Here is a 24155-nt window from a genome sequence, read left to right as displayed (position 1 = left end):
AATATTCATCTTTTTACATCGGCACAAGTTATCTCCCCTTGGGAATTTCTGTCTCGCTTGTTTACCTTGCGCGCGACTATCATTCGGTCGGACCTCGTCAGTCTACGTCACGCTATTGGAGAGGTTTCCCAGATGCCACTGCGCAGCTCAGAACGATTCAATTTATGGATGTCCGCCATACTGGTGGGAGAGGATCGGGCACCAAAACGGCATTTATGCCTAATTTCAGGTGTTCCAGGTCGCCCCGATGCAGTACACGGCTCCCCAGTTAAAAGAAAGACTGCTAGAAGGCATAGATAATGACAACAATGTAAGAATTTGACCAGAAACGTTACAATTCCCTGTGTTTTGTTCGAGTGTTCGTTGCACAATGTGGCCGACATGTTGGGTGTCATGTCGTATTTTTCAGGCAGAGAGAAAAATACGAAATATGCTGGTTCTAGTGAATGGACTATTGTTTATGATATTTTATTTTGTGTGTTAATGTTTCAACTTCCATTTAGTAACTTTAATAACACAAATAATGGGTTTATTATTTATATTTAATTACTCACATTATTTGCCAAACAAAAATAAGACATTTGTATTAATGCTTTATTTGGCATTGGTTGTTTTGTATTTTAGATTTATTTTAAATGTTTTCAAGTGATTGTTATTTGGGTCAATTATTTTATTCACAATTTTGATCTAAAACAAGATCATTTCATTTATCTTAAAAACCCAATTATTTATTTACGTACATAATTAGCCACAATAATGGACATCGAGGAAAATGTTTTTTATCAATTTCACAAACGGTATTAAAATATTTTCAAATACACATAAGCATATGTGAACCATGCCAACAAACAGATTGTTTTAAAAAAAATGACCTTATTTAAGTGACACTCTTATTCAAAATCGATACATACACAAGTATAACAAACATAAATTTTGAGTGATAAACCTTCAACTTCTTACTAAATAATGCATTTATGGAAAATATTAATTACTGACAACAAGATAGTAACCATGTATTTAATAGCTGAAAACACAAAAATATTAAATGATTAATGAATGCTCAAAGATTTACTGTGATTTTCTATTGTCTCATAAAGTAGAAATACTGTGTTTTATGCACATTTCTTTCAAAATAAACTTGGTACTTCATAAGAACCATTGTTTTTGATATTTATTCATCCAATTTGGAAAAATATCACAAAAGTTTTAATTGTTGTAAATCTTACGTGGGAATAAGAGTGCATCTTTAATGATGTGTTCATTGTTTACTCAATGTAGGTAAAGCTCACAACGAGAAGGCAATTACTAGCACCTGCCCATTGCTCTATGTCTTGTAGAAGACCATTACTCTGAATAATGCATTATCCATTTAATGAACGGCAGTGGGAATGGATGCATGAGAACCAGAAATCATTTAAAGATGTCTTTTCATTAGGAGTCTATTCATAAGGAGTGCATAGGAAATGTGACTAAATGATTAGCCATCAAGCCACTTGATAAACCAAGATTTTGGCTACCTTAATAATTGCATTAAAGATACTTATTCCAATACTTCAGCCATGTTACAAATTAAATTGTTCTTGAAATTGGTTAAGGCAACTGTATAGTCAAACTATAGTGTAAAAATTCATAGAATGACGGGATATATTAAAGCAAGCTTATCCGGGAAAAGAATGAAATACTCATAATTTTGTTTTTTTTAAGGTGGTCGACATGCCCAGGGTGCTGGAGGTCGTACACATTCTGGAGAAATACCCAATCACCAAGGATATACTTGAGGTATACCTTCAACATTAGGACTGCCTCCTGAAGAACATAAAAACCATATGTTTATAATTTTTCATGTGCAAGCAACTGCTGCTGATACATATTAACCACAAAGGTTAATTTTAACCTAAACAATTTGCGCTCTGTTGGTTTTACTCAAGTCAATACCCTCACAGGATCTGATGACTTTAATTCCAATCAGATTTGTTCATAATAGTAGTTCTTTGAAAACAAACTCTGTAAATGATATTTTTTGTTCATTTATTCAATAATAAAAAAAAAAAATTGAGGACAGACCTTTATATATTTGGTAAAAAATGGTGGAACAGTTAGTAATTTTAAAAAGGTATTGATTTAATTTCGATTATAAAATAAATGTACACTTTCTTTGGGGGGATAATTATGAGATTTAAAATTGACCAAATCTATGGTATTTGTTGTTGCAGGAGACGCGCATCGGAAAGCTGGTCAACGATGTGCGACGAAAAACAACAAATAAAGCCTTGGCTAAGCGTGCGAAGGAACTGGTCAAGAGCTGGCAAAAACTTCTCAGTGGTGGGTCAGAGGGCACCCCAGTGGTAAATGGGGGCACCCAAGTGGTCAATGGGGATGGGTTGAGACAAACCTCTGGACTGGGGAGACAGGGTTTGAACACGCCACAAAGCCCAGCATTCTCCCTTCCGAGTAGGTCCCCTTCCACAGCCAGTATAAAAGGATACGCTTCCCCAAACAACAGTGTTGATTCTAGTCTTTCACGTGTGAGAATACCAAGTAAACCAAACACGCCATCATTACCGAATGTGAACAACAACAAAAGCTCATCTCATCAGCCAACTAAGAGATCCAACACCTCTCCATTGTTTAGTGGGGTCATTGCTTCAAAGCGGCAATGTATTTCACCAAGTGTTAATTCTCAGCCTGGTACGCCGGACAGTGTATGCAGTCAGAATAGTTCAGTTAACAATGACAGACCACGGAAAGGGCGTCCTCCTTTGTCTCGAGGCTCTTCTTTTACTAGTGCTAGTGTAACAGAACCTAGAGATTTACAAAGAACTCGATCTGAATTGATTCTTGCAAAGGAGCCTCATGGCCCCGATTTAAGGCCAACGCAGTCTACCAGTAATCTTGCTTCTAAGGGCAAATCTGGTCAAAATGGCATGGTTGTGTCTAATGCCCACTTCAATGGTGGTGAAATTTCTACCCCAACTCATTCCATTGAAACAAAAGGGCTTAAAACGACTATAAGATTTAATAAGACCTCTCCGCCAGTACCTTCATTGCCAGTTAACGGTATTGTGGAAACACCAAAAAAGCGTGGAAGAGGTAGACCGCCAAAATATAAGCCTGTTGATCAACAGATTCCTCATAGTGCATCCATTAGTAGTGTTAAGTCATTTGCTGAAAAACGTAAAGCAAAATTAGATGTGAGAATAGATCTGGAATCTCCCAGTTATGTAAGTTTAACCCCAAAAGTAAAAAGTACTGCTGAATTAATACAAGAGCTACAAGCAAAAAATAGTTTATCTGTGAGCAAAGACACAGCTAGAAAAATTCAGAAAAATCTTATTTCAAAGGAGGTAGATGAAGACCTACATGTACAATCCAATGTTCCAGAAGGTGCTAAACCAAGACATCACAAAAAGAGATTTGCTCCTCCAAGCACCCCATTATCATTACAGCAAACAAAAAATGAAATGGTTGAGAAGTTCTTGGAAAGTTCTGTAACTCCATCAGCAGGGGAAGATTTAAGCCCTTTAAAATACGAACCACCCAGATCTGAATCCCCTGGTAATGCCTCTACAAGTTTCGAGGACAGGGAAAGTGTCGATAGTACGCAAAATCATTGTGATGAGTCCACTGTGAAAATAAATGGAAGTGATTCTAAGACTGTGATCTCCAATTCAAACAAAACAGCCATTGGTTCTGAGAACAAACAAAATGGTGAATCAAGTTCACATGATAAACAGCTGTCATTAGACGAAATTTATAGCAAATATCCGCCAATAGATCTTGAAAACTTCGAATACTTTGATGATACATATGAATTACCAGAAACTCATGAAGTGACAGAAAATGATGTGAACAGATTACACAGAGAACATTGGGAGGGTGTAAACGGGTGTTATAACTCATGGGGGGAGTGGCGGGATTGGTCGCAAACTGTCAGCAAGCCCTCATATAATTCCGATATGCTTAATATTCTACCATATGTTGTTACAGATGACTAAACATAGGTGTTCTATGTATAAGGTCAATTGTTGAACAGATATCATAAAATCCATGAAAATGGCAGGTTACCTTAATGTGCGGTTGAAATATCATACATTTACACTTGTATTCATTTGTTATGGGGTTGAGGCCTTAGTCAGTATTACAAATTGATTGTGTTTTCAAAATTTAGAACTTGGAATAGAAATTCTTTTTGTCAATTAATTCTCTTCTGTTTAGATTACTTGGTAAATGAGCCTCATTTGTGTATATAAATGGGCTCAAACTGTTGTTCTTCAAACCTTTTAACACCAAAATTTTCCATTAAGTGGAATTAAGATGTAGGGAAAAGATGTGAAGCATCCGTAATAAAAACATGTGCCTTACCTCACATTTTTACTATTTAGTCTATTTCTAAGAATATAATCTGCCTGTAATGCACTGACTGTTCCTTTTTTGCAAAAAACATATGCATATCGACGGCAGTGTCTCGGAACCTATTTGACATCAACTTCAATTTGATGAGCATCATGAGGTTGATGTTAGTTAAAAAACGCATGCCCTATTTAATGAAATATATAAAAGGCAGAAAGAAATATCTGACTCTGGTACCTGGCTTCCAGACTTTCCAAGGGTTGGATTTATTCATCCACGGTGCACACAGAATTTGAATTGCACGTTTTGAAGACAACGATGCTTCAAAATATTTTTTTGTTTCTTAATTATTTCCAGGTTTGCAAGGTTTTGGCTTTCTAAAGAACAATCCCTGTGAATAATAACATAGGTTTAGAGCGTTCCTTGTTGTCTGTTCTTGCTCATTTAATTTGTACATTAAACAAGGGATATATGAATGTTAATTTAAAGTTCAGATCTCTGGTATGAGAGAATGCCTTTCAAGGTAAATTTGCCCTTCAGTGACGGTTAAAAATGTTTGTGATATTATATATTTTAGGAACATTTTGACACTGATCTTGGATTTTAGCAAAGTTTTGTATTTGTCTTTATATGCAGTTTTGGTTATTATTGTTGTTGATTTTCACTTTTGCATATTTGTCAGCAATAATGTTCACTTCTCAAGTTTATGTTTGCCTGTTTTCATAGAAAACCTGACAAAGCCATTGTTTTCCTAGTACTGTAATTTATTTTTATTAATATTTTGCATCAAAATGATTGTTCTAAAAATATTTCCTACTTTACATTGATTTTTTTGGCATTTTTCCCCTTTTTGTATTGATTCTTTGTTACTAAGGCAGTGAAAGGGTTCTATGTTCATTTATAGCGAGCTGTTTGATTTAAAAGTTCAGGTGTTAATTTTTTAATTGTTTGGATTTATTTTGCAGGTTAATTTTCAGTGCCATTTCTGTTAATGAAATGTTTTGGGGGTTTTTTAGTGTGTTTTTTCAAAAAGTTTTTACTGATCAAAAAACTGTTTTTGTATCTACCTCTATAACTCTAAGAAATAATGGAAGTTAATGAAATTGCTCAGAGAGAAATAACCTGATATTGTAGATTCATATATGTTTTGTCAAACCTGAAATAACAAATCAAAATATCAGACATGATTATTATTTGAACATGGCCCTTATATGAATGGGCTCTTTATTTTGAATTGTAATGAGTATTGCGACTATTTCCCTGAATTAATATCCACAACAATATGACATGTAGCTTTAAGTCTTGAAATTAATATTTTTATAAATTAAAAATTGCATTGTGAAACACCAAGCGTTTCAAAAAAATAGTTCTTTAACATTTAATTTTATACGATCTGCAACCACCAAATAATATTCTTAGTTGGCACTTGTCCTTTTCATGAACTTGTGTCACTGTTAAATGCTATGACCACAAACTTGTGCTACAAATTTTATCTGTGTCATTTAGGTACAAATCATTTTTCAGTGTTGTTATTTTTCTATGCATTATTTTCTTACCAGATATGTTGTTGAAATTAGAAATAGTTTGGAAGTAAATAAATCATTATTAATTAAGAAAGTCTGTGAGTTAATTCTATAATTGTGTTTGAAATATGTTCAACAAAATATAAGTATGTGGTGTATACTTAACTTGATTATATTGATTGTTAAGCTGCAAGCTGTGTTGTTTTCACTGTATGGTATTCCATTGTAAATTTACATCAACATCATTTTTGCTGTGGCACTTGATTTTGGGCCTTTTGACATAAACATTCCCTGTTTAATTGAACTAGCAACCAAGGTGACAAAGAAAACGTGATGTTAAAAGTTATAGTAAAGTTATATAATCAAAGATTTGTCGCTTTATTTGGTGTTCATTTTGACAGCATGCCAAATAATTTTGTTCATCATTATGGTTTTAAAGATTGAAAATCATCTCTTTTAAACACAATTGAAGACAGGTTTGATTATAAATATTTTAAGATAATCAGACCTTAGAATAAAACATTGCTATGGAGACATGGGTAAAGGAATTGTGAAGCACTTGAGAAAATGGTTTGACATTAACAAAATTGTTTTTTAAATAAATTTGCTATTGATTATGTGAAAGATTGTCTGAAAGCCCAAAATTGTGTGTTACGGATCATTTCTGAGAGGAAGTTTCGATGTACTTGAACTTGAAAAGTAGGGGAGCAAGTGGTTATTTTGTAAATGTACAGTTTTATTTTATTTATTTCATGTTAATACTTGCAATTCTATTACATTTATATGTACAGTCATGCTGCTAAGTAAATTCTGAAAAGATACCTCCTGGCTTATATATTCTTTATACCTTTAAACATTATTATTAAACATTTAAAACACTTGCAAAAGCCTTGATATTAGGCATCATGTTACAACAGCGTCGTTCAATATTCAGGTACTTTGTTGACATTTGCATGTTTTTACCTTTTCCCAGCCAAGACTATAAGGAATGTTGCCATGGTCATGAACATTTGCCTTGTTTATGTTATACACCTACCTGGAGTAGTCTTTGTGATCTTTGCTTGGAAATAATACAAGGCCCACTCGTGTGATCCTAACATTATTATGTCTCAGTTGAAGCTCCCAAATAAGCAACATACATGAATTAGCCAAACTGTGGGCTAGAGAACTAGATTAAAATGAAACTTGTACACATTTCATGACATGTAGCCAGAGTATGGTGCATATGTTTAGCAGGGCCCATAACCTGACTATAATAATGATTAAGTTTGTCCCTTATTTCACACAAAAACGTGCGAAAAATGAAATTGGTGCACACGTCGCAAGAGAAAAAAACCTTACATAACAATGATTGTATTCAAATTGTATTAACTGAGGTTATTACCATGATTATGCCCTAAAATGATTTTACTTGCCATGCATTTCATTAACAATAAATGTGGAGTCAACTTTCATGCAGCTCTGTGAGATGTTAGCTCAGCAGCTAGCAACTCATGAGAAAATGATGCACCATGGCATTGGCCAGCTATATAACTTACCAATTGTAAATTTGTAATTGTCCTTGTAAAATTTATTATTGCCTTTAGATTTTGATCAAAGAAACAGGTATGAATTATAAAATATGTATTATTTCCACCTGAATATTTAAGGTGATAAAATTTGCAAAATCTATTGACGGCGAAAAACGGGATAACACTGTTCTCCGACAGCTCTTATTAGACAAATTAAAGGCAATGGCACTTTACTTAATCTTGACCATACACATAGTATCCACTTTGACTTTGAGGAATGCTTAAATGTTCAAAGTCCAGATAGACTCCTACAGACGGCAGAATTCTAATACATTTTAAAAAGTAAAATTATGCGGCTACAAAACTCCACTTACACATGAAATTGTACCCGGTAGTTAAAATGTTGTTTGGAATATTTAATTGTGGTTGTGTTTTGACCATTAGGTCATGGTCAAATAGAAAAGGAGAAACAATCTATTGAGAAATTAATACACTGATAAATAGTATCGAGGACTGCTAGAAATTGGTGATTTGGTAAGAATGCAAACAATATTGTTGTATGTAGTCTGTAACAAAGCTAGTAGAAGGTTTAGTTTCCTTGTTGAATCAGTAGTGGGGGCAGGGATATTGTCTGGCTGGACAATAATTATGTTCATCACATTGCTATTAAAATGATTATGTTAAGCAATACATTACGAGTGTTATGAAACACCAACTGACCAACATTTCACTGAAGTTTCATGAGTTGGGAGCTACTTGTGATGCAAATATTTTTTTAGTCTATTTTACCAAGTCAATGGCAATTATCTTAAACATAGTGCAATGGCAAACAAAACCTCAGGTGCAGAACCTGCCATGCTGGACAACATTCCAATAAATGTTTGTGTGTAGGTGCAATATTTTGGGGCTGCAAATGACTAAATAATGTTCAGCCCATTTATTATAGACTATTGTATAACCAAGTTCACTGAACTGCTCATGCTAACTAACATTCACATGACATTTCCTGAATGTAGGTGCAATACTTTTAGAGCTACATGTGACCCAATAATTTTTGACGGAAAGTTTTCTGTGAGGCAACAAACCCAACTGATATATAAACCACAAATAAAACTATATGGGGGTATAAACATGTGAGGATATACATGTTATATGTACAATGTCAGATAGTAGCATGTTTAACAAACATTTCCTCACTGTTAACATCATGATGTAAAAATTCTTTCTTGAACAAACTTTCAAATATACGCAAATTTGACAACTGACAAGTGACACTGACCTATGACCTAAAATCAAGGTATTACTTGTGACTCACTGTTTTGTCATGATCAACAGTTGTTATAAATTACCACGTCACAGTCTGGAAATGCTGATTTAAAATCAACATTTTTTACAATCAGCCTCTGATGAATTTGACCATGAACTCTACATTTGTGCCAATTTATTTGTCAGATCATTCAAGCTAGACTGTAAGTACAAGTAATATTGACAACTGATACCTGAATGTAATCTTGACCCACCTGGGTCATTCTTGCCTGCGACAGTCACTGGCTCACCATAGGAAACTTCTATGTAACGTTATCAATTCCCTACAATCCATGTCCCGATGACTAATAAATGAGACCAATAACCCGTATGTTTGATTGGGCCATGCTCGGAAAACACTCATTTTTGTAAACACTGCCTAACATTATTTCATGAGACCTGTATGTCAGGCTTAACAAAATATCTAGCTCAAAAATTAGTATGGTTGAAGTAAACATTATATTGTAGATAAAAATCCTTTTTACAGCTAAGACACATTTTTTTCCTGAACAATGGTCAATGTTTGGTCTGTATGCGATCTACAGCAGGTACTGCATTTTCAGAGCTCCCTTTCATAAGCAAGTGATATAAGTATTACTAGTTTCATAAATGCAGTATTAAAAATATATTGATCTAAGCAATGTCAAATTCCATTCTCGTATTTCTAAGGACCAACCAAAATGTCCATGTGTAATTTTTAACTTAACTGAAACATAGGTTATGTAAGAAATAAGACAGTTTAATGTAAAATAAATAATTTATTTATAATAATTTATCAATATATTTACAAGCAAACATCAAAAGCCTTCAATAAAAACATCAGCTGCACAGAATGACAGAATTTCAGGTATAAATGATGTTGGCAGATCTATGTTCATGCAATTAAACAATAATGTCAATTAGCTAGCTCAAACAATAACCAATTCAACATTTAACATTTACCCTGAGAGCTGAAGTCACTGACAAGCATATCCCCCAAATATATAAAATAATATATAAGTGGTAATCACATCTTGTTAAACCAAATAAGACTTTTTGTTTTACTTATTAGTACAATAAAGAAGTGTTGATTGCCTATATTCGTGCAGTACTTTTTTCGATGCATTATTGTGATGTTTGTTTTCGATACACCATACTGATATCAATCTCATCAGTATAAGTACATGGTACGTTTTTCATATACAGCCATGGACTGTAAGAACTTCCACAGTGATTTTGGCCATATATTGTCCATTTATTTCCAGGTTATGTAAATGTCCAACATTTTCTTGAATAGGTTTTATAAACTTTTCAGAATAATGAAAAATTATGTTTCTTTATAAATATACCCGAAAAATTAATATATCAACTGCATTACCGGTATTTGAAGCAGACAATAACAATGCTATATTTATACACCTAAGATTTGAGTTAATTTGACATGGTCATCTTTGCAAGCACAACTGTTCAAAATTTTGCATATTTTTCTCTTTTTTTAAACCATCAATTCTAAACATAATTTATTATAATTTTGTACAATTACCTCTTATTTCCATCATTACATTTTGGTAAGAAATGATCAAACATAGAGGATCTAACACATTTTAAACAATAGATTAAAAAACAACCAGGGGATATGCAAGTTTGTGGAATTAAGACTGGTTCTTGAGAATGCTACCGAGTGAAGGTATGAATCGAGATATCATTGATTTCCGACTATCGGCAAGTAAAATCGCCTTGCAAACTTAAGGCAATTTATACAACTCAGATACACACTATTATAAGAGAATTAAAAAAATTAATAGAGAATAAAATACTTCATAACAAAGACTATTGAATTGTATAATATCTAATATCAATGTAATTGAATTTTAATACTAGTTAGCTGTATTCTATAAAAGTCTTTTTACTACTGTATCTATTCTATTTCTCTTTTAAAACACAATCATGTCTACATTACTAATACTAAACCTTGATTATAATATATATTATATATATATATATATATGTGTGAATTTAGGAAGTAGGTTATTAATGTAGTTCTTATTGGCTAATGTCAAAAAATGAATTCCACTTTTCAAGATATTTTTAAAAATTCAATCTGGCAGCCGATATGCAGTAAATAAATAAAACAATAAAATAAAACAAAATATAAAATCTCAATATAAATATCTTTGTATAGTTAAAAGGAAATAAAATGAGATAACAGAATATTAGATATCACAGTCTTTTGTAAAATAAAGATAAAAGGATTAAAGACCAAAAAAGGTCTGCAGTAAATGTATGGACGGGTAGATCATTGGCTATATCAATCAATTATATGTGAGCAATTTATAATATACACAAACATCACAATTATATCGTATATATTAAAATATTGACTATTGCAAAATAAAGACGCAAAAGTGTAGCCAAATTTAAGTAATAAGCTTTATAGCCAAGCATCTAGTTTAAATGCAATACTAAATAATGCCATATAAGAATATAAGTAAATAATAATTTAATCAAACTAAATTTGAATAATAATTAATTTCTAGAGTAATTTAGAAAGTTGTTTAAGACGTGTAATATCTAGTATTCTGTCATCATTATCAGTTTCCTCTCGCCGCTGTTGAGCACCGTTATCTCTAAGACCGGTCCTGACAGGGGTACCGGCATTTTGTCCCCATTCAGTGTTGATATAGGGCCTGTTTTCACCCTGCTGCTCATAGGGCGATCTCTGTGGCTGTCTTGAGTCTCTCTCGGGTGGTGACAGTCTCTGCATATTTGGTGTTGGTGTTATTTGTGGGCTAGCATATCGCACGCCCCCTCCTGCACCAGTGTTTGTGTTACGGTTTGTGCTTTGTAGAAATGGCGAAGGTCTATCCGAATAGGGTGTATAGTTGTGTGACTGTTGTTCCGACATGTTTTGAGGAGTGGGTCTGTTTGGTAATACACGGTTATGATCTTCGAGCCGTGAATGGGTGTGGTTAGGCTTTGGAGTTCCATTAAAGCCAACATTTTGTTGTGAGTCATTATAGGGTGATCTGGTGCTGCGTGAGTCATTATAAGTTCTGATACTCTGAGAGTCATTATAAGGAGCTCTCGATGACATACCAGTATTCTGACTTGGAGTTGACCTCGTGCTATAAGGATCTGTTGTGTTTCTACTGGTATGCCCATTTAAAGGTGTTGAATTTTCTGTAAAATTTCCTCCTCGACTGGCCGGGGTACTGAGCACCTCATGGGTAACCTGGGCGGGTCCATCGTCTGACCCAGATGTCATTGTGCTGTAGTTTGTTCTAAGTCTATAACTGTCATTTTGAGTACTGTCAGAAGCTGAGGTGGCATCACCAGCACCCTCCAACAACCCATGCCTTTCAAGGTATTTTTTGTAGCAAATGTAAGATCATTCGGTGACATCCCAACTGTTGTAACATTCGGTGTACTCTCGTTTTCCTCCGCCTTAAGTATTTTCTGAAGAAGGGCAGTTTTCTCAGAGGCTTTCCTGGACCCCTGGAGAAGCCTGTTTTTAGCCTGAAGCTTGGTTAGCTGGGTAAGTTGCTCGTCTTTCAGGTATTTCATAGCCATGGCGTTGATCTCCATGGAGGTGTCTGTGTCCGAGGAGTCAAGCAACATGGAGACGTAATTGATCTTCGGAATGAAGGTGGTGTCTGCTGGGGCCTTCGTGCTTGTGTCAAACCTGCCATAATAAAAGGGAAATTGTAGTCATGATTTGAAACGAAAGGGAGTCTGGGAGTATGAACTCCTAAATTTATACCTGGACTCATACATTTTTAAGCTGGCAGATTGTCAGACTGCTAGCTCATGCAAAGGAAGACAGTAACAATAAATGCTATTATTGTTCAGTTGCTGTAACCTTCATTAAAATACGAAAATGCTGGACTTGAATTTGACTCAAAATCCTATTATTTTAAGTGGGTAGTATGACAGACCCCAATGCAAAAACAGTAAACAGTCTAACAGTGCTAATTGAATTGTCATGGACATTGTCACAATGATGTGTTTTATCTGCTTTAATAAATATTTCTTGAAAAAAAAAAAAACCAAAAAGCCAAAGATGTTAAATAGCAAAATAGCAAAATTATGCAGCTTATATGCACTGCTTTATTTTCAAGACTTTATTAAAACACATTAAATCATAATATAATAAAAGAGGTCAATTTTATGAACATTAAATTCAACATTCATATTTTATGACAGATAACAGTAGTGGGCAATCTAAACATCTAGATTTGTAGCAAAAAAAAACAACATTAAATTTATTATCATCATAGATTGTCCAGTCAGCAAAGTGGTTAATGCTCTAGCTTCTAACCAAAGAGACCCGGGTTTGATTCTGAGCCTGCGAGTGTATGAGTTTGGTAAGTGGTCACCAAGGCGGACAAGCGGGTTTTCTTTGGGTACTCTGGTTTACCTCACAACACTAGACCACACTCTGTGCAACATCATGCCAACGAGAGTGTCTTTGTAGAAGTTATTATTAGGGATGGAAGCGAATATCCGAGTATCCGGATATCCGGATATCACGCAAGTATTCGGATGCCAAAATGGGTATTCGAATATTCGTTTAGAAATAAAATTTCAATGAAATAGTTTAGCAGAGACATAGCAATTGTTATAAAACTTTTTAGATGAAATATTTCAGGTGATCAACAGTGTCTGTCGCGAAGCGGGTATGTGTCACAAATCGTCTGCTAATTGGGTGTTTGCACAAGGCGTGATATTGTGCAGCACCCTGTGAAGTTCTATGACCTTGTTTACAATGACAAGTGTTGTTTTATGATCTCAGATGTGCTTAATTGACACTAATTGGCACTAGTTGATATTAAACGGATTGATCATTAATCCGTAGGAATTGATCGTCCAATCACAAGTACACGCATGTAAATAAAGAAAAATCAGATCGTCTTTTTGTCTTCATATCTTTTCCGCAATTATATCCTTCATTACAAAACATTGCATTAAATCAAACAATGTAATGAAATAAAATTACAATCGATTATCATATAATCAAAGCGTCATTTAACATGAAACCTGCTGATAAATAACAAACTCGAAAGCACGTGGCAGTAACCAAGCAACCCCCTGGACCGAAGTGACTATCAAATTCGTGAGGTGTTTATGTGGTATTCATCATGAGTTTTATGACGTAAAATGAGTTGTTTAGATTTGATTATAACATTATAAATTATTAAGACTGAGAAAGAATGAATGAAAAAAGTGAAATTGCCATATGACGAATTCTAAATTAAGTGGACAATTATGTCAAATAACAAAAGGTGGGTGACATATATAATAGGAAATTTACTTATTATGAAAACAATTTGATACGAGTATCCGGATAGTATTCGAATACTTGATACGAATATCCGGATACCGATTTGGTATCCGGTTTCCATCCCTAGTTATTATAACTTTCTTCACAATCGTTATTAATGTTTAAACTTATCATCATGAACCTCTCATTACATGTTTATTAGGCCCATAAGATTAAAAAAGTTTTGTTTACTTACTTGAAGAATGACTGGAGATGCTCCCCAAGCCTTAGGTCCTCCCTGGCGAGGTTGACGTGGGTGCTGGGGTCAGAGGAGACGTCACCGGAGTAACCTTCCCCTTCCAGCGTGTTCTCTGTTGAGTTTTGGCTCAACAACTTCTTGATATTGTCCTGTTGCATAGAAGTCATTAACTCATAAGCAAGTAAAAAACAATTACCCCAGTATATGGAGAAAGAACCATGATATCATAATGGTTACTAGTTCCTTCAGTTATGCAGTCTTTTTCTCAAGAAGTAACACAATGCCAATTCATATATCTATAAAAATAATGTATTTAACTACTTTGAATATATTAATTTACAAAATATATGATCAACAAGTTCTTCATTTGAAAAGCCCAAACATAAGAGATCATACATAAACTTTCCCAATTTAAATCTATCAACCAAACATTGCACTCACCATAAGCCGATTGTAGTACTCTGGGTTGTCTGTCCCGGCAGTGTTGTTGTCTTCCTCATCTGTCTCCTCCGTATCACTAACCTCCGCCCGCTGGTTTTCACACATGCTAGCAGAGATCGGGGAACGAGGGGACAGGTTAAAAGCTGAGGAATTGGCATACGATTCTTGACTCCTAGGGGATCTGCACATGAAAGTTTGCATTAGAATATAATCTTCATGTTCAGCTGATGAAATGTTCATTTTTTGGTGTTTAGTACCAAGCTCTATTTTTTTATGAGAATTTGACTGCATTTTTTCAATATTGGCTGAAATTTCATTTACAATGGTTTACAGATCTCAAAGAGCTAATTATTAATGTAAAAGTTCTATTTAAGTATTTTGGAGCCCTTTTTTCAGTTAAAGACTTACAATCTATGGACCATATATTCATAACTTCAACCTACCTGGTTGGTGAAGATTGAAAGCTTGGTAGGTCCACAATCATCTCCGACTGTACACTGTCTATGGTTCTATCATGCATGTTGTTCATTAGCGCAACAAGCTCCCCCTGTGACATGTCTAGCTCCCCTTCTTCACGCCGTGTACTATTCATGGGCAGCCGGCCACGGTGGCGAATCTCCATTGGCGTCTTCCCATCACAACCACTCCCACTCGAGCTGGACTGGTTGTTATGTGCATGTATGTTGGAGTTGGCAAGATGACCAACAGGATTGGTGGTGTTGTTACCATTGTACTCCAGGTGCACTTCCTGTTGACTGGTTTGCATACAGGCAGACACTTGTTCTTTTTTCTCATTGGGTGCAAGAGACGTGTTGGTGGCAACAGTGCATTTCTGTGCAGGTGATGCTTCATGTTTTGCAATTGCTGTGCTCTCTGCGGTGTTGTTCAAAGATTGAGCAGTGAGAACTTCAATCTGAGCCTGTAGGGTCTTGAGCTGTTGTTCCTGTCTCATCAGTAGCTGGTAGATCTCTGGTGGGACATTTTCCCAGTTCACTGTTGTTATAGAGGACTTCAGATCACTTGCTGTGTTTACATCAGTGGTCTGCTTTGGACTAGCATTTTGAGCAGGGGAGTTATGTTTTTCTGGGGTAAAACTTAAGCCACTGTCATCACTTGAACGACCACTGTTATCTGAACTTTGGTTTGACCTCTGAACCTCATTGCTTCTGCTAACAGCTAACCCTTCGGAACTCTGAGCATGGTTTCTCGGCGATCTTCTCTCTTCTGCACGAATTGGTACACCACCACTAGCCTGGGGAGGTTGAACAACTGTCAAATGCTTTTCTTGAAAACCTTGTGGAGGCAAATCTGGTCTTTGCCCACTTTGGTTAGACTGTTGAGGCCCTTGCATTGATGAGGAACCTGTTCTTACTGGCCCTGACTGGGCTAGACAACCATCCGTTGAATAACTTGGAGCACCTTGTGGATATGGTTTAGAGTATGGAGCAGAATACGGCATGGATGAAGGCTGAGTGTATTCACCGGTTGATGGGGGATAAGAATGGTGAACTGGGGGATAAACTCCTTGTTGGTGAACTGGTAATGATTGGGGACCAGGAGCAGGGTACCCTTGGTATGGTGGACCATTTAGTCTTGGGGGAGGTGGTCCATAGCTAGAAAACTGTGGTCGAGGATATGGTCCCCTCTTATCAGGATATACTCCTTGTTGAGGTCTGTTGTAGAACTGAGTTGGTGGCTTAGGACAGCTAGGACAGGAACAGTAGGGCCGCGGAGGACAGGGATGCATTCCGTTTGATCCCCCAGGGTAGCCAGGCTGGGGGTGGTGATGTGGATGGGGCATTCCAGAACTGGTTGGCACGGGAGCAGCATTAGGCATGGAGTAGTGTGGGTAGGAGGCAGGCATACTGTGTGGAACTTTGCTTGCTGGAAGGATTATATTCTGTTGATGGTTTGGTTTCGAGGGTTGCGACATAACATTCTGCCCTGGGTTGTTAAAATTCATATAATTATTTGCGGAGACAGTATTACGTAGTTGATGAGCACTATTTGAGTCATTTGGCACAGAACCATTTGTTAAATGTACATTGGATGTTTGCATTGGTGTTGAACTAGCAATGGGTGGATGTTTTACATCTGATCCAGGCATTTGCGGTCGAGAGGAGGGATGTTGAACATTTGGCACAAATGTTGTATCTTCATTTCCAAAGAACAAGGATACTTCAGGCACCATTGACTGCATCATAGGAAGCTGGAAGGCAAATGATTATCATTACACCTTATAAACTTGAATATAGATCTATATTTTAGAAAACTATATTTAGAAAAAATCATTATTTTAACCGATTATTCATTCCTAAACTTCAGAAATGTAAAAAATTCTCTACCATAATCTAAGCCATTACTATTTAATCCCTTTATACTGACAAAGCATATGATTGCATATCTAAGCAATACCATTTTCCTCTGTGCATGACATGTAGTAAATAATTCTAGTCTTCTTGAACACAAAAACAACATTTAATAGCAATGTCTGAAACTATTTTTATCCAGCAGAGTTGGCTTACCCGTGACTGGTGAGGGGCAGGTTTTATGCGAGGTGTGATGTCTTCATTGGAGACAGGATCAGGGGAGATGGATCTCCGACTCTCATTGTGACCACTAGAAAATAGAATTGATACAAATCAAGTTGTTTAAAACAAACAAATGTTATTTTGCTAGTTCCTAATGTAATAACATACTGTTTTTAACAGCAATGCACATGTTTTTTACAATGTTTGAACTGTTTTTCAACTGATACACCACTAATCGCACCAAAGAGTAAAGAATGCTATGTTATAGTAGGTAAAGTAAACTTATTTTCAGTTTATTCACAAGCAGTTTGTTATACTATAACATTGACTCAACTAGTCCATATATAATAACACCACTTTTATATTAAGTTTGAAACTGCAGCTTGTAATAACGTTATTGAAAACATGAAATTGCACTGTGGCAAATTCTGGTACCTATTGGCAGTTTGTTGGACAGCGTCCCGGAAGAGATCCAGCTTGGCCCCATCTTTCACAGCTGACAACTCTACCACCACTTCATCAGTACTGCCCAAACCAGCCTGTAGGAGAATGGGGTTATTTTTACATGCAATATATATAAAGATACAAAAGTTATATTAAATGCTATTCAAATATAAGAGCAGGGGCTAAAATTAACTAATGCCTGGATATTTTTTTAAAAACTTTTAATGTACTGTAACACTGCTATTGGAAGACCAGAAAAGGTAAACTCAAATTTACTGGATCAGATCAGAAGCCCCAATTAAGGTTTTTGGTTAAGGTCATTCGATTTGATGACCCTACACAAAGTTGGTAAAGAATTATTGATTGAAAATGTAAGTGCACATAACTTTTTATAGTCATGATAAATCCTGACCTTGACGCCAAAATCAATAGGGATCATCTACTGACCATGATAAAGGTGCATACTGATACAACACAATGCTAAAAAATAACTGATGGGATTCAAACTCCAGGCAAAGTAATCCCTTTGAGGGCTTTAGGCTATGTGTCTGCCATGCTTTGCAATAACTTATTTACCAACCATCTCTCGTCGAAAAAAAATAATACTACCAAGATATTTTTAGCTATCAAAAATTTAGCAATCAACATAGCTATGATGTGAGCTCATTTTTGATACAAAGCATTGTTTCACAATTACATACTTAAATAATCCCGGAGGTCTGTTATTTTTAGCAGTACCTTTTTAATATTCTAATATTTTATACTTTTTATAGCCAGATTCAGGAATGGACTTGTGATAAATTATTGAATAAACCATTCTTTCAATGTCAAGCATTCAGATAATACTGACAATACAGCAATGACTATTCTAGAACTTTCTGAAATGTGACAATATTATGTTCTTCAACTATACCTTGTTAATCTGGACAGCCTCAAACCCAGTGTAGAAGTCAAAGGACATCTTGCTGTCTCCAGAGGCAGTGCAGCACTCATAAAACTCGGGTTTCGAGTGAGTCGGGTTATACAGTACCAGAAGAAACGGGTCCGGCGGTGAACAGACTCTACAATGGGACAGTTTTAACATAACCGAAAAAATCAATTAAAGCAATTTCTGGGCTCTTGTTTAGGTTTTTACCTTGACAAGGTTTGTGCTTTATAACACAAACGATATTTACTGCTGTCCAGTGTTTTAAATTGACTTCTGCACTTAGGATTATGCCTATCATGAATGATAACTACATGTATGTTAACATCTCAATGTGCCAGTAAACTCTCACAATGATATAGCCATTACACTTTATTAAAAGAAACCAACTTAACAAAACTACATAAGGGCGTACAATACACTGAAAGTAAAAGGTTATCTTAGCTCTTATGTTGTCAAACTCTTACCTGTCAGAAATGGAAGCATTGTGTAGATAGCGAAGACAACATGCCCATACATATGGACTGTACACATATGATATTCCACTGACCCATCTGGAACCATGGAAATTGTGTTGTTTCAACAAAGTGCATGTAATAAAATACTTAGAGTAACACTGTATGAAAAAGATAAACATTAATAGTATGTTTCTCATTAATATTTTGGCCAAATGATGAGGCTATACTATTAAAGTTGTGTCTGTCTTTTACTCTTATGTCTAAAATAAGTATTATAATTATAAACAAATGCATATCATAATCTCTTCCAATGTCAAAGAAATGAAAATAAATCTTAAAGATGTTTTTTTTTCTTAAAAAATGACAAGCTAAGAATTGATTTCCCTGTCAGTTTGAAGTGTACTTACATGCCAACAAGAGGTAGATTTGTGACTTTAGGATCAGATTCTAGCACCAATAGAAGTTTGCGAGTATGGTCCATAGTCAGGTACCTGAAATAAGACTACGGTCTATTAGTCACAAAGTTATACTTTTTAAACCATTTACTTAAAGATGTAAAGGATAAAGAAGAGCACTGCGAAGCGAACAACAATGTTTTTCTGTTGCTGCTTTTCCAATCCAAAAAGGGGCATAACTAAACAAATATTTAAGTCTGTGTTATAGGCCTTGCAATATATGAGCTGATTATCTACGGCATCATATGTACCAAGTTTCATTTGAACATCCTGAACGGTTTTTGAGTTATTGCTTTAATAAGGGAACATATTCAACATTAACTTTAATACTGAAAAGTTGCTTCTAGTTAACTCTTTTTCCTGAATTACTCCCAGACCTGTTATTGGTAAAATAGTTGTTTGGTTTCATACAATTTTTATAGCTAAATAGTAGATAGATGGCATACCGCTTCAGACTTATAAAGTGATAATATCTAAAAATTTACTAACAAAATACAAACATAAATGTAAAGGGGCCTGATATTCAAATAAGTTTTGTCAAACAGAATATTATCCTTACCCAGTTTTGGGGGTCCCCTGCATATGACTAATGCTCATGGGTCCAGCCAGGTTTTTTGACAGAGCAGTTGGGACTATTGGCACAGCCGTGATGGGTGTGACCTGGATTTCCGTTGCCAAGGTAACCACCTCAAATTCCAGGTGGTGTATGCTTGTGTCCCCTTTGGAGTAGTAACTACACCAAGCCTTGACCAGTAGGAAACTTCCTAAAACCACTGGAGCTTTAGACTGACATCTCTGCTTCAATAACTAAAAAACAGTGATGGAAAATATTAAATTTAAATTATTAGATTTAGATCTAGATTAAGACCTACAAAGAGTGCAAAATAGGTGAACCAGACAGTCGCAGTTTCATAATAAAAAAAAATACAAGTAGTCATCAAAATTAGACTTTTGAATGAAGAAGCGTGCATTCTTACATTATTATTTGGCATAAAAAACATATAACAAGTCCTATTATGTTGAAGACACCCTTCAAACCCACATTTTACCAGTGCAGGGCTTGCGGGCTTGTTGTCATATTGCTCACTGCAAATACATTTTTTTTCAATCCTACCTGGATAGCACTGATGTAATCTTCCTCTGTGCTCCCTCTTTCCTTACTGCCACACTGAATCTGAATAAAGACAGTCCCATAATTAGCCATTATAATAGTGCAGTGACATTTATAGCACTTTACTAGTTTACAGGTAAGTAAACTGAAGTGTTGTCAACATTATCATAAAATATTTGTTTAAGTCCATACACTACATGTATGTAATCTATTTAAATGTTTGACACTAAAGACATTCTGGAATTAACAGTACCTTTTACAAGACATTGCATTTGTTAAAGACTTGCCTCCTTTTTCAATGAAGGTGTTTGACTTATATAGGTATTACCCAGTATCTTAAAACACAAGAGTGCCCTAAAACAATGCTCGTGACATTATTATTGTCAAAAGGGGCATTACTTGACAAAATTTAAGTAATGGTTATCAGCCATGCTATACATAAGTATATTGTCTCTTGCAAAATGTGTGCATAGATTCATTTTAATTGGGCTGATTTTATAGTTTAATATGTCCAAAGTATGAGTGTTTGCACCACGCCTTCAAAAAGACTAAGGCCATGACAACACCTCTATTACGGGTATTTTGTCTGAAACCCTGATGAGCTAAAATTACTTATTAATTTACAGTTTTAACCCACTGCTCTCATAATCAGATACAAGAAGACAACATACTGTGAAAGGGATGAGGGTGTCTCCGGCAGCATGACTGGTGGAAGTGTTAGGATCACAAGCCAGATCCAGTCTCTCAACGTTGAACACAACACCTTCATTGTCTAAAATAGTAAAAGAAAACATTCTAGTATTTTTGAACAGTACACGAGAACAAATTAATTCATTTGATGTCACACAAAGTGTGTATTATTAGTGTGTAGTACATTTTGGTGTATACCAGTCAGATAAAAAAAAGCAATTGTAATGTATACATTGAACCAGGTGACGTTCACTTTGAATGTAAATAACACAGTCGATACTGTATGCTGAACATCCCCATGTTATTCAATTAACCACACGATGTCAAAGTTTGACAAGCAGCCAATACATATTTTGCATTGTACATGTACACACAATTCGGTGCATTTTTTTCAAGAAGTTATTAATTCAATTGTTTAGTCTAAGAGATAAGAATGTTTAACATGTTAATTCAATATTAATCTGACGCACCATCATCAATGTCAAGGGAGCCGATCAGTACACAGGAAAGCCTGTTGTCACCAGAGGAGTCCACATGCCTCTGGGCAAACCGCAGGATCTTTTCACTCACACGCAAACTTGGTTTCCTAAACACAATCAATGAATTTGCATTAAAACTTTTCAATGTTTTATTCAACAATTCATGGAAGTCTTTTAAAGTAAAACACTATGAGAAAGACCAGGATCAGTCATTAATAGGACATGAAACAACACTGCATTACAATATAAGTACTTCAGTTCTGTTAGTTAAAACCAATTTGTTTTAGCTTGAATGAATCACTTTCCAGTCTATTTCCAGAGTAGAAACAAGTCTCCTTTTTGAGAGGCCTTGAAAAAGAAGCCTCTTACCAGTAGACCATTTAGACTTACAGTTTCAATCAGTTTGATATGAATCCGAATTTTTTTATCATGGGGTAAATGCCAAAAGGTACCCAGCACATTATATTTTACCAAATTTTATTTCCTACATGAAAAATGATAAAATATATCACAAGAATCAAACCTGAAGGATGAAATATGCAAGGTCTGTGGCTTTCCCAGCGTCTCATGATCCCACAAAACATTTTTAGTGCTCGGAAACCTCAGGATCTGTCCATCCTCAGCATTTCTGAAAATAAGTTGATGATTACCGTTGTACATAGTACCCAACAAAAAATAGATAGTGGATTGAATTGAAAGTTTAGTTTGACAGTTTATTTGTGATTCTTTGTTTTACTCATCATAAAATTCTCAGCCAACGTGAGTTAACTTGAAAATAAAGCTAGACAATTTTAAGAATGAAAGTACTTCTGAACATTTTTTAAATTTAAATGGTGATGAAGACTGGCTTCGTAAAGTTTTAAGAAAACATTTGGAAATAAAAAAAACTTCTGGCAAAATGTAACCGTTTATGTCATAAATTATAGCATTGCAAAATAGTAGTACTGTACATTGGGAATATGATAGAAACCTTCGGGAATAATACCTTTGGTATTGTCTTGGAACTTCTCTTGCCATCTGAACAGCATTTAAATCTTTGCTTGCGTATTGCGCACGTATTGAATCTGGTATATGTTGTACTTGAAAAGGTGTTGCCATTTAGTTATCTGGAATGATTACAACATTTGATAAAAAGTGGGCTGGAGTAAAGATAAGACAGATTATAGCTTAAGATAGTTGTAAGATAGTAGCCCTGGATTGACAATGTATATTTGCTAGTTTCCATTTATCTCATAATTGTATCAAAATTGCTTAATTTTATGACACTATTGTATGCCTGCATTAGACAGAATTTGACATACTATATACATGTATGTCTCATTTTTTGCAATATTTTAATTACTGTTTAATAGCAAACATGTGCTTCTTAAAATTAAATGAATGTGCTATCTAAGGCTCTTAAAATACTTAAACCCCATGTGCCTCAGGAAAGCTTTGCCCCCCCCCCCCCCGAATCCTCACAAGGGCACCAGCTTTTACCTACAAGGGGACCTACCGCAGTCTCCTTACCCTCCACCTTTGCGGTAAAGTGGCAACAACTTTTCATAACCCAGACACTTCAAATGGACAACGGTGTATTTATACTGTCAATGATTATTTATTTATAACAATCTATCTATCTATCTATCTTTGAATACTGCCGAACCCCTCTTTCGAGTATTACTGGCAGGTGCGCGTCAGACCACACAATATCTGGTAAAATTCTATGAAAACCATAACCACAGACATTTCAACTATGTCTACATCAGTATGTCTGTATAATAACACAGACATCACATATTTATATCAAAAATATTTAATTTCTTTCACTGTTTCATACATAAATTATTTTGACACCCAGAAACAAAATATGTAACATGAAAGTACATCATTATAATCGTGTAAACCATACATTTTCGCATTAAAATCCATCCAAACACGTGAAATTCTATTTTCAGACATCACACCTGCCTGTCACCAGGCTGACTTCCAAGTTCCACTTTGACAGAACGAGATTGGACATGTCGCCTAAAGTCCGCCCTTAAATAGAGCTGTTTCCCCAAGCTTGAACACGGTTCATATGCGTATTATTAATAGGAAGGTGTAATGATATACCAGTTTATAAAACATTTATCATTATAATAGTCTTTGAAACAGGAAAAATCACAAAATTTCTATATGTTTACAACCGGAAGTGAGCGCTACCATCAACCGATTTATGTCACAGCGGCCTTATTTATGTTTTAATCCTACTTGTGTATGAATATATACAATTAAGTAATGAGTCGCAACATAAAACAATAAAATGAGACTCATTTTCAATGATCCGATAAAATACTTATACAATCAGCGTACTTTTCATTGAAAAATACTCAGAAAATCCTTATGAATTCTGAGTAAACATAACTGAACACAATTTCGTGCATGCGCATGCGCAGAAATATTTTGTAGCTTT

At 35.2% G+C, this 24155-nt stretch overlaps 2 protein-coding genes across 2 annotated transcripts; one reads left to right on the top strand and one right to left on the bottom strand.

Annotated features, from left to right (window-relative positions):
- Positions 1 to 101: 101 nt before the first annotated feature.
- LOC128214323 (mediator of RNA polymerase II transcription subunit 26-like) lies at positions 102 to 6694 on the top strand. Its single transcript, XM_052920733.1, has 3 exons — positions 102 to 310; positions 1705 to 1779; positions 2214 to 6694. Exons 1-3 carry the CDS (start codon positions 248 to 250, stop codon positions 3993 to 3995), a joined length of 1920 nt encoding a protein of 639 aa, XP_052776693.1. The 5' UTR covers positions 102 to 247; the 3' UTR covers positions 3996 to 6694.
- A 2739-nt stretch (positions 6695 to 9433) lies between these two features.
- On the bottom strand, positions 9434 to 23780 carry LOC128215520 (SCL-interrupting locus protein homolog). Its single transcript, XM_052922202.1, is given in 17 exon segments — positions 9434 to 12037; positions 12040 to 12350; positions 14185 to 14336; positions 14629 to 14809; positions 15072 to 16837; positions 17154 to 17247; positions 17595 to 17698; positions 18517 to 18664; positions 18996 to 19082; positions 19394 to 19477; positions 20001 to 20248; positions 20556 to 20615; positions 21224 to 21324; positions 21713 to 21828; positions 22245 to 22349; positions 22707 to 22827; positions 23613 to 23780. Coding segments are annotated over 16 exon segments (4506 nt in total). The 5' UTR covers positions 22820 to 22827; positions 23613 to 23780; the 3' UTR covers positions 9434 to 11201.
- Between the last annotated feature and the right edge of the window lie 375 nt (positions 23781 to 24155).

The sequence above is a fragment of the Mya arenaria genome, chromosome 13, assembly GCF_026914265.1.
Source record: "Mya arenaria isolate MELC-2E11 chromosome 13, ASM2691426v1".
In the NCBI taxonomy this organism is placed as follows: Eukaryota; Metazoa; Mollusca; class Bivalvia; order Myida; family Myidae; genus Mya; species Mya arenaria.
The sequence above is the reverse complement of the archived record's forward strand: the minus strand, read 5'-3'. Positions and strand labels throughout refer to the sequence as shown.